Source organism: Macaca fascicularis, chromosome 11 (genome assembly GCF_037993035.2).
Source record: "Macaca fascicularis isolate 582-1 chromosome 11, T2T-MFA8v1.1".
Lineage (NCBI taxonomy): Eukaryota > Metazoa > Chordata > Mammalia > Primates > Cercopithecidae > Macaca > Macaca fascicularis.
Window position 1 is genome coordinate 122,906,180 of NC_088385.1, and position 14,983 is coordinate 122,921,162.

Below are 14,983 nucleotides of genomic sequence, written 5' to 3' on the forward strand. Positions count from 1 at the left end.
GCATCAGGATCTGATGAATTCACTGGTAAATTATTTCAGATTTTTGAGGTGCAACTAACTACTCTTTCAACAGTATCAGTGTTCCACAAACATTTCATGAGTGCCTACTTCAGTCCTATATTCAGTCTCAGTCCAATATAAAGTTGGTGTCATGAAAGATAAACTCTTTGGGTTCAGGGAAAATGATGGGAAGTTCATTGGTTCATCTTGTGAAGCAAACGTGACCTTGACCCCTAGACCTAAGGAGAACCTCCCACGCTTTGTAGTAATACAAGAAATAGCAACAACAAAAAACATTGGTGTATATATAATTACAGAAACAGTGTCTTCTCTATGATTAAAAAAAATTACATACTTCAAAGGAAGCAGACAGGAAATTATATAAATAATGTATCTAAATTAGTAAGAATATCAAGACCTCGAAGTGAACAAACTAAGATTTAAGAGAAGCTAACAGGAAATGCTTACTGAAAAACATTATAGCTTAAGTTAAGACAATTACTATTTTACATGTTAAATTATTTAAATTGACATTCCCCCACAACGAATACTTCCTTGTGTTAGGGATTTTTTTTCCCCAGAGCTTCTGTTCTAAGCTCTGGGGTGGCCAATCTTACTGAATATTGTCTAGTCTTATAAAACAGGTGGATTGAAGCATGCCTCACCCAACAGCAAGGCAAAAGAGGTATACACTAGGCAGCAAGAGCCAGAGAAATGCTCAGAGATGCTGCCAATTCCACCAATTTCAACGTGTCTGCATGCTGTGAGCACTGGGTGAACTCCAGGACAGACGTGGTTCGACCCATATGGGTAACAGCCCGGACAGTGCCATGTTAGCAGATTATTAAAACTGAACATGTGCTTTCCTCACTTCCCTGCTTGTCTGAAAGAAAACAAAGAAAAAGTGGGACTAACGGGAATGTCTGTCTTGGGGTCTTCCCGTCACCTGGGAACTTAAATTCATTGAGGAAATAACCTTAACAGAGAAAAATCAATCCTTTGGTTCTTCCTGGAGATTACACTTTCTTTCTCATCAACTTCTATTTCTTACCTGCTTCATGATGTAGCGTTCTAGCTAGAAGCTGTTAAGTGTCAAAAAATCTTTTTTAAACTTGACCCTGGAATCTTAAGCAAAGCGGAGGAAGACTGGTAAATCTGGTTCCAGGCAGAGCAGGATGCCCAGGGCAAACTTTACAACCCTCTAATTACCTGGCACGACAGAATTTTCTAGTGGTGTCTCATTAGGTATTAATAACATGAAATAATTACTGTTAAAGTGACCTTTTTGTCAAGGGGATATAAACAAGAGAATCATTTAACACCAAGATAACATGGTAATAAGTGAAAATTGCATCTTGATAGGATTTCGGCGTGCGGTGAATTCCAAAGCACGATTTCCTTTCTATACTGGCTTGACTGTAAATGACAAGAGGCAAAGACTGTTTTCAGTATGTGGCTTATGCTTCTGCAGTATATGTCTTATGAGAAGTTTGCTTTTAAAAACCCATAGACGAACTGCACTTTTATAAAGACTTTTAGTGGTTCTTCGATGCCCAGTTGGTAACAAATACCTTTGCTCATGACTTCCTGAATAGTAAAAACAAAACTACATAACCACATGGTTGGAGGGAGTGAACTGGTGTGAAGAGCAGAATCTGGGTGATACAAACTGCTGAAGGCTGATGGCTTATCTACATCTAACTTGCAAGATATTGAAATGCATTCAGTAATTAATTTATCCTACCTCAAAGAGATTTTGCTGCAGTTGCTGAATTGGTACAGATGGGGCAGTTAGGAAAATGACATTCCCACTATAAAGCCAACACTCATCATTGAATATAGCACCACCCAATGTATGAGTTAAGCATTGAAGCTACTGAACGCTTGTAAAAGTACCTCCTAGTTCTGATTATTTAGTTGTTGCAGGACTACATGAAAGTTATATATGTAAGGCAGTAACTGGATGAGATCACTATTACCTTTTAACCAAAGAGTTGGCCTCACTTTTCTCAGCCTTTCTTCAACAGTGCAGCTGTAACATGGATACAAGCCGTTCAGTTTGCAAAGCATTTCTCATGGAATCATCCTCATCCCTCATTTGCAGATGAAATAACAGAAGGCTGAGTTGTCTCAATAGCTTTATCTTTGGATTCTGATAATGTTAGGTTCAGAACAACGTATATTTCTAAAATGATGAAGGGAGATTAAAAAGCAAGGCCTTTCCAATTATTCAAATGTTTATTGTAAGCTCTGCCAAGTCTTGGGGTTTAACCATTTTAATGAGAGATATTGCAAGGGCAGTATACAAAATATACCCTCGCAACTCTCGCTAGAACATGTGGCTTTTCCTAGCTGATGGACCCAAGAAGGGAACAGCATGGTAGATAGTGTGCAGCCAACAGGGACTTGTGTGTGGTGTATCAGATGCCAAACCCCCGTTACCAGCCTGCAAATCAGGAAAACAGCAAAGAGAGATGTATCTGTCATTTCTAAGAGACATCAAAAAGAAACTGGCTGAGGCTGTGAAGAGAAAGGCAGTGGAATATATAGACTTGTCATTTGTGCTAGGATTGACCGCAGTCTTACAGCTGAGAGACACCATTAGATCTCATCGACTCACAACAGTTGATTCAGTGTTGTGTGTGTGAGCATCTAAAAACTGATCCGGGAATGTACTTGTGCCCTGGAGTATAAGAATACAATTTCAGAACAGCTGTTGGGGGTGATCAGGGCGGTAAAATTCTACATCCATTTCACTGACTGGAAGGTAGAGCCTGGCTATTAATCTAGGGCTATTCAATCTATATACCTCTTGAGCAGGTGTAGATAATTTTATACAAAGGCAGGAGGGGAAGGGAAAAAAGCCACTCAAAGTTTCAGTAATTCAATAATTTATTCCTCTAAAAAAGTGTGTAAAAGTATATAGCTCTCATCCACAAGGTATATATGAATGACATTTAAAATGGAGGCCTTTTATTATTGTTTCTTTTTATCAAAGTCTTTTAGTGTACTGTACCAGCGCTATACTGTAGTTATTTTTTTAAATGAACTTCACATATTTTTGTATTCTTTCAAATTGTTTGCTATATATAAAAGAAGCTCACTGCAAAATGCTTGAAGGAAAAAAGGAAACAAAAGAAATTCAGAACTTCCCAGAAATGTACAGCTTTTACATTTAAAAAAGGTTCTGAAATATACATACAAGCATGCTGGACAATCCCACCCTTCTCCCCTCCCCACTTCCCCTTTTTTTGTTCAAACCATGGTAAGAGTTCTGATTTCTGCAGAATTTCCAAAATTAAAAATAAAAAAAAATAAAATAACTTCTCACTCTGTAGCAAATCCAGGGCTTGTACATTTCAGATTAATTCAGTAAAAAACTCACAAGTAAAATAATGCATATTTAAGGGAAATATTATACAGACTTTTTCACACAGAAGTACATAAGATTTTTTAAAATCTATTGCCATTCATTTATTTTTGCACAAAAACGTATAAATATGTCACCAGCTTTTCTTAACTTAAAAAACTTAAATAAAAGACACCAGATGAAAACTACCCTTTGCTGCCATTTTTTTTTTTAAGTTTTTTGTAGGGGTTTTTTATTTTTTATGTTTTTTTTCTTTTTCTGCTTAGAATTGGGTTTCTAGGGAAGAAAAGCCCCTGCATTAAAAACAGCCCATTTAAAAAAAAATTCAAAGTTCTGATGAATTCCGGGAAAAAAGCAACCCCAAAGTGGTAAAAGATTACAAATATCTACTTTACAATTTGTCTTCTCACCAAGATAATTTTATACAAGTTTACAATCTTCATCTTCTTATGCTCTTCAAAAGGCCTTGAGAATTTTCCTTTCTGATTAAGAAAAAATAGCACTGCAATATTTTTAAAGTCAATTTTACACTGTACACATTAGATACAAATGGTTTGATATATCAGATTTTTTATCCTATACATTGCGAAAGTCAACCCCCCTTCAACTGGTGGTACAGAGAAGAAAATTATCCATTTACAAGTTATTTCTCTGCTTTCACATTCCCACCACACAACTTTTTTTTTAATATAATGTTTTAAACTTTAGATTATTTCAAGAAAAATACTTTTACAAAATCATATCAATTATTACATTTTTCCTTTTTTGTTAATAACCAGGACATGGAAGTCTCTTGGAAGAACTTTTAAAATTTGCATGATTCTCTCCACAGATGACAAGAGCTCAAAGGCCTGGTCACAGTGGCTCCCGGGAGGCCAGTACACACCCACTGCCCTCAGACAGAAACACACAACACAAGGGTTAGAAACAGGGTTTCAAAGACAACCCTCTGGGCCAGGAATGAGGAGTCATAAAATACTTCAATTAGCCATTAATGCTTTAAAAAGGCATTTTTTAAAAAGTCCCACCACAAAGGCTCAACTTCAAGTACTAATTTAATGGTTAAGTTGTAATATTTCTTTGAAATAATATTCCTATGGTCCAGAAAAAATTCACCATATTTATAACTGATTTCATGAGCAAACACTTTCAATTGTTGTATGTACATAAGTCCCTTTTGATCTAATGAGAGGAGAGACCTGGCTTTCGGTAAGAATTCACTAGAAAATATATTTCCGTTGTGACTATATAAAACTAATTAAGGTACTTGCCTCCATGGCTCTGAGTTGAGCTTGACTGCCTTCTGTATAAAAATGTTATCCTTCATGAAATGCTGGCCACTTAACATGGCAGAACTTTTAAAACTCAGTTTGTTGTTAACAAAACCTACTGCTGGGTGGTTCTGAATATATTACTTTTAGGCATGATCTCCCCAATGTGTTTTTACTCCTTTTCCGGCTTCTAGGACAGAGGTATGTAGTCAAAGAATCCTATGGTGGATCTGAATTGGGTTTCAGCTACTGTACCTGGTCCTCGTGAATTAAAAAAACAAAGTCACAAAAACCGTATGACAAAACAAATTAAAATAAATAAACAAAATGAAGCTGTCTCCAGACCTTCTGCATCCACACACAGGTGTGAAGTCAACCGAAGCACTCATGCCAATCTGGATGGGAGCACTAGGGAGACAGGAACCCCAGTATGAAACCATGTACTTGAGCTGGTTCTTATTTTTAAAAAGTCCCAGATTATGGAGTTCAGGTAACCCACAGGCCATACACCAGTAACTAGAGGATTTCATCCAAAGGGCTAGACTGCCCTCAATTGTATACAGAGGCTGAAAACACAGACTCTTGTGCAAAAGGACACTGTCTCTTCTGTTTCCCGCTGAAAAGCCACCAACCACCAGCACTTCCGGGGACCAGTGGTTGGGGGCTACATACACCACCGCACTGGCTGAAAGTTACCACGTATGGAAGTTTCCAGGTCCATGAGAGAAGTGTCAAGGAGTCACTCTGGTAATGAACACTGCAGAATTGACATGTGCCTGCTGAGAAGGAATCACAGTGCAGGACTGTGGAGAGTGGTCTGAAGAAAAGGATGTGGGTTATTTGCAGAGTGTAGCAGGTTCCTTGGACTGAGGTTGCAGGGAGAAGGAACTGAGCCAGAGAGAACAAGTGCTTTTCCAATTAAAGTATATTCATGATGGCATTGTACAACTGAGTGAGCACCACAAAGTGGACGGGAAGGCAGGAAGTACGGTCCTGGGTGGCCGGATTGCACGTGAGCCAGGACAGAGCGTTGTACTGCTCCAAAACAAACCTGCCAAAGAGAACACACAGAGCAGGGGCATGAGCCTCAAGAGGGGCAGGCTGGTTCTCAGATTCTAACACATTCCGGATCTTAGCAGGAAGGAGGTCTCAAAGGCATCCTTTAACCTGCCCCAGGCTCTTTCCCTCATCCTTGTCTCATGTTCCTCCTTCCTTCTAGACATGGACCATCCAGTACAGTAGCCACCAGCCACACATGGCCACCGAGCTCTGCCCGTGAGGCCAGTCAGAACTTGTGTGGACTGCAGGTAAAAGGAGGCACTGGAGCCCAAACACTTAGAGGCCAGGTGCAGTGGCTCACGCCTGTAATCCCAGCAACTTTGGGAGGCCGAGGTCGGTGGATCACCTGAGGTCAGGAGTTCAAGACCAGGTGGCCAACATGGTGAAACCCCGTCTTTATTAAAAATACAAAAATTAGTCAGGCGTGGTGGTGCATGCCTGTAATCCCAGCTACTTGGGAGGCTGAGGCAGGAGAATCGCTTGAGCCTGTAGGCGGAGGTTGCAGTGAGATCATGCCACTGCACTCTTGCCTGGGTGACAGAACAGGACTCCATCTCCAAAAAAAAGAAAAAGAAAAAAAGAAAAGTATGTAAACATTTCATGAATATTTTTATATTGGTACATGTTGAAATAACACTTTGAATATATTGAGTTAAATAAAATATATTATTAAAATTCATCAGTTTCTTTTTACTATTTTAATGTGGCTAGTAGAAAAATTTTAATTAGATTTGAGGTTCACATTATATTTCTATTGGGCAGTGTTCCTCTAGGGCAGCAGTCTCCAACCTTTTTTGGCACCAGGGACCGGTTTTGTGGAAGACAATTTTTCCACGTGGTGGGGAATGGTTTCAGGATGAAACTATTCCACCTTAAATCATCAGGCATTAAGAGTCTCATAAGGAGTGCACAACCTAGATCCTTTGCATGTGCGGTTCACAATAGGGTTTGTGCCCCTATGAGAATCTAATGCCGTTGCCTGACAGGAGGCAGAGCACAGGTTGTAATGCTCGCTCGCCTGCCACTTACCGCACGCTGTGCGGCCTGGTTCCTAACAAGGCATGGACAGGGGTTGGGGACCCTTGCTCTAGGGGGCCTGGAAGCCAAATTTATGTTGATCAGGTTATTTTTATCCATAACTATAATTATACATTAATCTATAATGTACAGTTTCTTATCATTTCCTAACCATTTAAGAGTTATAAAACATTAGAAAAGGCCTGTATCTTTTCTCAAGGTAGATGAAGAATGTCTGTGGTTTGATTAATACCCATTTCTGGGATGCATTTCCCTACTATGTCATTTATGTTCTAGTTCATTTAAAAAAAAAACATAATCGGTAGCTCACGTCTGTAATCCCAACACTTTGGGAGGCTGAGGTGGGTGGATCATGAGGTCAGCAGATCGAGACCATCCTGGCTAACACGGTGAAACCCTGTCTCTACTAAAAATACAAAAAAAAGCTGTCACCCAGGCTGAGGCAGGAGAATGGCATGAACCTGGGAGGCAGAGCTTGCAGGGAGCTGAGATCGCGCCACTGCACTCCAGCCTGGGTGACAGAGCGAGACTCCGTCTCAAAAAAAAAAAAAAAGAAAAGAAAAAAAAGAAAAAAGAAACAGGAAGCATAAAAAGTATTTTCAATGTGAGGTGCTTTAAAAGTTCCAGATACTGTCTTCTAACTATCCACCCCCGAGATCTGACCTCTCTTCATCACCATGAAGTGCTTGCTCTGAACGGGAAGCAAAGGCAATTATAAATGCATATCACTGCCTAACTGAATCCAATGTGTCACACTCCCTGTCCCATGCAGCTATGGGGGACTGCAGCTCTCACTGACTCATCAGATAATGTTTCACTGCACAAATGGCAGCTTCTTTTCTATGAATACCACACTTAGATTAAAACACCTTGCAAAGACAACAGTAAAGGAATATCATTTCAAACTGCACTGCTATGATGCCTAGGTTGGTATCTACCTTAAAACATCAGACGTAGTTTTGGAGTCAAGAGGGTGTGGAACCCGCTGAGAATTCCTGGCAGGCAGAAGTTCGTCTGTCTGTGCTACTGAAATGTGGTGATGCAGCGAAGCCTGGTGAAAAAACAAAGGGAGTTACCTCTCTGGTCTAGACAATCACAGTGCAGAAGTGAGGGAGGCCATGTCTGCCAGAAGCAGATGCTCCCAAAAGTCCTTAGAAGTCAGAGTTTCTATGAGTCTATAAATTTTAACCTGCTCAGTAACCCCCAAGGTAATCCCAAGTAACTTCTCATCCTAGGGTTGGGGGGGGTGGGGAGGCAAACTTTTTGGGCTTTTTCGGTCTGCTGTATTTTGTTTCTTCAATGGAAATAGTCTAGCACACACAAAAATACTCTAATATATTATAAGGTCCCATGAATTGATATCACCAAGATGTAACAATTATCAATATTCACCACTTTTTTGTTTTCATTCTTCTGAATTATTTTAAACAAAACACAAATATTACCATCTCTACAAAACATTTAAAAAAAAAATAGCTGGGCATGGTGGTTTGTGCCTGTAGTCCCAGCTACTCGGAAGGCTGAAGCTGGAAGATTGCTTGAGCAATCTGGGAGGATGAGGATGCAGTGAGTTGTGATTGCAACACTGCACTCCAGCCTGGGCAACAGAGCAAGACTCTGTCTCAAAAAAAAAAAAAAAAAAAAAAAAAAAAAAAAAAAAAAAAACAAACCAAAAAACCCATAAAACAAATATTGTATCATTTTGCTTGTAAAACGTCAGAGATATCTCACATAAGGACCTTTAAACATAACAGTAATTATCACACAATAAAAATTCACAATGATTCCTTAATATTATCACCCCAATCACCCCATCTGCAGGATAATAAGATAATGCTCCCTTATTATCTCAAAAATGTCTTTTTATATTTGGTTTACTAAAATCATGAGCCAACATGATCTGTACGTGACAAATGATTAAAGGCACGAAATGTCTACTGTCCCACCTGAAGTAACATGATTCATCACTGGGTTCAGGTGGTACCAGCGTACTACACCCATCATAAAGTTCCTCATCAAGTTTTCACCCAATGGTTTTGGTATTACTTTATATGTAAACGAGAGGCAATATATAAATGCTTTCTCTTTATTTTTTATTTTCAGACTGAGTTGATGCTCTAGCAGTTAAAAATGACTGATTTTTTGTTTTCCAACACAATTATGAACCAAGGATTTGTTTCATTCTATCACTGTCATCATTTGTTTTAATGATCACACGGTCCCATCCTAGCCCTGGACAATCGAGCTGCCCTCTAAGATGGCTCCTGAGGCCCTGATGGACCATCATGATCTTTGGTAACTTTCTTGCTTTTAGGTGTGACAAGATGCCCTAGGTTCACTGGGAACATTTCCTGCTTCATACCTGGAATCAGTCATCTTCAAAGAACCATAGTACCTTTAAGTGACAACAGTGTGTAGGAACCACAATTGTGGCAACAGAGGTGTTTATTGCTGCTAAGCTTTTTCAGCAGACAGAGCTAAAAAAATGTGTAAACTTTTTTAGAGAGGAAAAATAAATCTACGCTCATACTGATAATTCTAATTCAAAATACAGAACACATGCATTTTTATAAACCTTCTTTGATTTTATAATAGTATGTTAAAGTCATTAGGAAAAGAACATTGCTTCACTAAGTTTTTGGTTTGATTTCCATCATTTGTTTTTGAAAATATAATCAGCTGTGTGTGTGTATATGTGTGTGAATACGCATATCTTATAGATTACTCCAAGGTAATCGCTACTCCACAGAATGATTACACAGAAATATTCTCCATTTTGTTGCAAATGATTAACATTTCACTGTCTGGATGTGCCACAGTTGATTCAATCAGTCCATCACTGATGACACTTAGGTTCTTTCTAGTCTTGGACATACGTCATTTTCTGTTTTGGCGAAGAACCTTTGGGCTCTTCCTTAGAGGTGGGAATGCTGCCCTAAAAGGGTAGTGTGTAGGGCTGTATTATTCAGCAATTCCACCAACACCAGGGCCTGCTCCCCACATCTGTGCCAACACAGTATGTTGCCAAATCTTTGTATTTTTGCCAATCTGTGGGCAAGAAATGGATTTCATTCTAGGTATTGCTGTTTTTAACACAAACTGCAAATAGGGGATCTTTTGTTTTGAACCTTTAAAATTGGGATTAAAAGGTTCCAAGAAATATAAAGGAAGGAGGAAGTGCAAATGTGCAATGTTTTTAGCCGACTCTTACCCTGCTCTAATGAAGAATGAGAGGAGTCCATGGCAGGGGAGGAAGAGGACGGCTGGTTACTATACCCTCGACGCAAGCTTAACTTTACTGATAGTGACGCAATATAGACTTGGAGAAAGACCATTACACTGAACCCCATGTACCACCCTAGATTTACCCTCTGGGCCCCACTGTCTCCTCCTTGGGCTACTGTGCTTCATTTCTTTGTGACATGGTTTTGGGTCCTCCTAAATTCTACTCTCCACCTACAACTGTAAAATTTCCTCAGAGTGTAAGTAGATACAAGAGAAAAAAGGAACAGAATAAGATTATGATGCCTAAAACTGAAATTTCTAAGCAAAATTAAATTTAAGCATAAATCACTCATTCCTTGCAAACTTCTAATATGATACCAAACCAACCTTTAAGAAGAGAGGGCACTGGTTTTGAGCCTGGGGACACGATGACCAAAACCACTGGGGAAGATTCTCAGCTTTGGCAGTTGATACAAAATACCCAAGGGCCAGGGGCTGCTGCTTTAGTTCCTCTGGTGCTTCTCTAGAAAGAAGACGCTCACCCTGGCTCTGAAAAACAAAAATCCCAAAAGCATGATCAACATTTATCTGAAACCTTGAAAAACAAACTTTCGTCAGTTCACTCTGCACACTGCAGTGAGTGATCCCCTTTGTGGCAGCATCTCACAGAAAGCCACAGGTGGCTGAGAAAGGAAAGCAGGGCCGGCACTGTCTTTGCTGCACACATAGAGAAGATGCCAGCAAAGCTGACAGCCTCAGTCAACTAAGTACGGATTTATTTGCTTGGGTTTCTTTTCTATGGGATGGAAGATCAATTCCATGGCATCGTGATGGAACAAACTAAAATGGAAAGATTACAATCTCTGACAGCAGAAGTTTCTACCATACGCAGGTGCTCTTTCACCAGCAACCAACCACAGACACAAGAGCTCACCAGCTTGACCAGGACAATGTGACACCAGTACCTGCACAGCACAAATGTTCCTGAGCTGCCAGTAGTGCAAGATCTGCTCACAGAGAAGCCATGTTTTCATCTGCAGCATTCCCCTTAATAAGAGACTCCTGGAAGAGGCTCACTATGTTTTGCTGCAACTGACATTTTTCTTATCTGTAATTCTTTTAGCTAGCTTCAACAACTGAAAATGTACCTTTCATGTAAGCAATAAGTAAGCCATTTGTTTTTAAAAGGCTCTGTTTAGGCTGGGTGTGGTGGCTCACACCTGTAATCCCAGCACTTTGGGAGGCTGAGGCGGGCAGATCACTTGAGGTCAGAATTTCGAGACCTGCCTGGTGAACACGGTGAAACCCCAACTCTACTAAAAATACAAAAATTAGCCAGACATAGTAGTGCATGCCTGTAATCTCAGCTACTCAGGAGGCTGAGGAAGGAGAATCCCTTGAACCCAGGAGGCGGAGGTTGCAGTGAGCCAAGATCACGCCATTGCACTCTAGCTTGAGCAACAGAGTGAGACTCCATCTCAAAAAAAAAAAAAAAAAAGCCTTCTGTTTAGAAGGAAAAAATAATCTGCAGCTACTACATCAAACTGTATCAATTCTGAGTTGATTAAAAAATAAAAAATTTACTGCCACTTTGAAGGCATTCTTTTCCCTGCTATAATGTCTTAACTGGATATCAAAGAATGTTTAATGCTTCAGAAAAAGGAAATGCTTAAAGCCTCTTGGAGGTCACCTGGCTGCAGGTGCTCAGGATTGAAAAAGGCCACCTGGCTAGCTTCAGAACAGCACTGTCTAAATCATGACACTGAATTAAAGACTTTAGTGCTTAAGGCTCCAAAAAAAGGGAGAAACACAGCATACCTCTGTTTCTTACACAACTAACATTATACTTTAATGACCAATTCTTTGTTAATGCATAAACTGAATTACAAAAACAGGTACTGGGAGGTAGTTGCTATTATTCCACTTCACAGATAAGGTAACTCAGGCTAAAAGAGGTGAAGTTAGGTTGTCCAAGGTCACAAAGCCCGCAGGCCCAGACCTGCAATTCAGAATTGTCTTTAACAGACTGTGGGGCATGCATTCTTAGCTACTATGCTATTTGCCTACAGAATTCAAATTAAACCTAACTTTAAAAAAATAGGCAATGTAAAATTTGTGGTTTTTGTTCCTATCACAACCATTTCCCATGAACAAATTGTCATTAACTGGTAAGTAACTGCAAAGGAAACAGACTTAAAACCCCTTCCTTCCAGAAGAGGGTAACAGCGGCAGGTATAACATGGGAACACTCTGAGATGCCCTCCTCTGGTCTCACCTGCTCTGTGACTAATCTAAGTTAGAAACCTTCTTTTTCTCCATCGTCTAATAAATTCAGTGCTGGGAATAAAAGTCCCCCCAGTGAAAACTTTAGTCCTTTATATCCATCTTTGTGTCTAAATAAATGAGTATGAGCAGGGTTGCTTATGCTTGTTCAGTCTAAGACACCAGACATAGCTATTTTTCTAAGTCTTAACCCCTCAATCTCGTAACATTTTAAATAAACAGTACAATACAGTGATGCAGCAGGAATCATCTAACTGAAGCAAAGTTACCACAAGCTGTGGCAGAACCCTCTAACTCTTAAATCTTCTGTTCATTCACCTCCAATATCCCTGAGATATTTAAAGATGAAACCAGTTGTAAGCTCTGGTTTTTTCCTTAATACTCTGGCATTAACCTGGACATATCTGTAAAATCAATCTCCTGGCAGCTCTTGCCATTCCTGTGGGTCAGCTAGAAAGAAGGCAGCTGCAAAATGACTAAGCCAGGACACGCAAAGAGCATGGCAGGCTCCTTTCAGAACAAGCCATCACCAACAACTTGTTCTTCAATCAGCACAGTTACTGTTGAATAAGTACGGTTGTTGTACTGATCTCTTAAAAGCCACTATTTTGGCAAAAAATAACATTGAAAAAAAACAACTGGGAAGCAGCAAGCAACTAGAACTAATTTTTGCTAAGAAAACAATGCATAAAAAACCCTTGCATCTGTAACAGGACTAGTCTTCTGATAAAACTTATTCATCAGAAATGATAACACATTTATTTCAAATTCCTGCCTTGTATTCAAAATGGAACTACAGTCAGTTTCCCACACTTATTTCACTTGTACCAAGGACCCAGACCATCAAGAACTGTGCGTGTAGGAACAAGATGATCGGATGTCAAGCGAATTATCTTCCTGAAGGCTGTGGTTGTCTTAAACAATGTACTCCAAATCATCCTTACCCGACTATGCTGGAAGTGAGAGCCCACACCAATTCCAGAAGGAGAGCCTGGGGAGGGTACTGGGGAGGAGTTGGGAGAGGAATGGAGGTTCCCAGTCATTAATATGCCAATATCATTGTCCATATCATCTGGGAATGGAAGGTCAACAAACATATCATCTAGAGGGAAGAGGGGGGAAAAAAAGCACAAAAATTAAAAAGATAGTCCATATCAATTATCATAATAATCCAACTGAACCTATGTCATGTTTTGTTGGCATATGGCTATTCTGGACACACACATTAAGAACTGAGATGCAGGAGGACCTACTGAGGGCAAGCTATTACAAATTATTCTCTCGCTTTGTGCTCTCTCCAATGATCTCCTTATGTAAAGTATTAACAGAATGCAATCAAGAATGTAACATAAAAACCAACACTCTACATAGCCTCCAAAGGCACATAAAAACATGGCTAAAGAGCTAAAGCAGCAATTTAATCATTAAAGTTGACACCATTCAAAAACACAGTAGACTCCATCAATGTATCCAATTAGCATCTAAAACACCAGAGGCTGAATGAATGCATGTTAATGGGCGTGAACTTGCCCTGAAAATGGAGACCTATTCCAAAAGCAAATCAAAGCACAATGTTTTTTTTCTCTCTCTCTCCCCTCTTTTTTTTTTTTTTTTTTTTTTTTTTTGAGGTGGAGTCTCACTCTTTTGCCCAGGCTGGAGTGCAGCGGCACGATCTCAGCTCACTGCAACCTCCGCCTCCTGGGTTCAAGTGATTTCTGGCTAATTTTTGTATTTTTCATAGAGATGGGGTTTCACCATGTTGGCCAGGCTAGTCTCAAACTCCTGACCTCAAGTGATCCGCCTGCCTCGGCCTCCCAAAGTGCTAGGATTACAGGCATGGGGTGCACCTGGCTCAATGTTTTCATTAAGAAATCCTCCCCGACACTATAAAAGTAAGGTACATCCACAGCAGAAAATTTCTAAAGAAAAGTATAAAAAGTGAAAACCATCACCTAGAACCCAATCACCATGACCTTTTTTTTCTATGATTCTTTTATTTTCTCATATATTTGTTAATCCATTGTAATCATACCAGACATAAAATTTGGTATCCTTTTCCCCATCCCCTTTACCATAAGTAAACACTGGTAGGTGTTACAATTTCTTCAAAAACAATGCAAATGGATGCACAGTACTGAGCATTTTATAGTTTATAAATGATCATTTTTTAAAACAGATGCCTTAACAGATACTCAAAAATTTCCATTAAGAATAATCAAATAAGGAGTTTCTCTATAGCAAATTAGATTCCCGTCAACTAGCTAAAGGAAGGTGCTCTCTTCATATTGCTTAGTACTTCAAACATTTCAAATCACATCTTCAAATATTTACTGAAAGAGTGGCACCCAAGTACAGAACACTGCCACACAGATATTATTTTTTGCCTTTAATGAAAAACAGAAGAGGCCGGGCGCGGTGGCTCAAGCCTGTAATCCCAGCACTTTGGGAGGCCGAGACGGGCGGATCACGAGGTCAGGAGATCGAGACCATCCTGGCTAACACGGTGAAACCCCGTCTCTACTAAAAATACAAGAAAATTAGCCGGGCGAGGTAGCGGGCGCCTGTAGTCCCAGCTACTCGGGAGGCTGAGGCAGGAGAATGGCGTGAACCCGTGGGGGTGGAGCTTGCAGTGAGCCGAGATCGTGCCACTGCACTCCAGCCTGGGGCACAGAGCAAGACTCCGTCTCAAAAAAAAAAAAAAAAAAAGAAAAACAGAACAAAGTCAATTGCCCAAAAG

At 39.9% G+C, this 14,983-nt stretch overlaps 1 protein-coding gene across 5 annotated transcripts in view; it reads right to left on the reverse strand.

Moving 5' to 3' along the window:
* Positions 1–2,874: 2,874 nt before the first annotated feature.
* The window catches only part of MED13L (mediator complex subunit 13L), a 319,228-nt gene continuing 307,119 nt past the window's right edge, over positions 2,875–14,983 (reverse strand). For all 5 annotated transcript variants that reach the window (XM_045366651.3, XM_005572338.5, XM_045366652.3 and 2 more), the window contains 4 exons: positions 13,191–13,348; positions 10,351–10,512; positions 7,677–7,789; positions 2,875–5,692 (listed from right to left, as the gene is read on the reverse strand). In XM_045366651.3, coding sequence (XP_045222586.1) covers positions 5,560–5,692; positions 7,677–7,789; positions 10,351–10,512; positions 13,191–13,348 — 566 coding nt within the window. In that variant the 3' untranslated portion in view covers positions 2,875–5,559. The remainder of the gene's footprint in view (positions 5,693–7,676; positions 7,790–10,350; positions 10,513–13,190; positions 13,349–14,983) is intronic.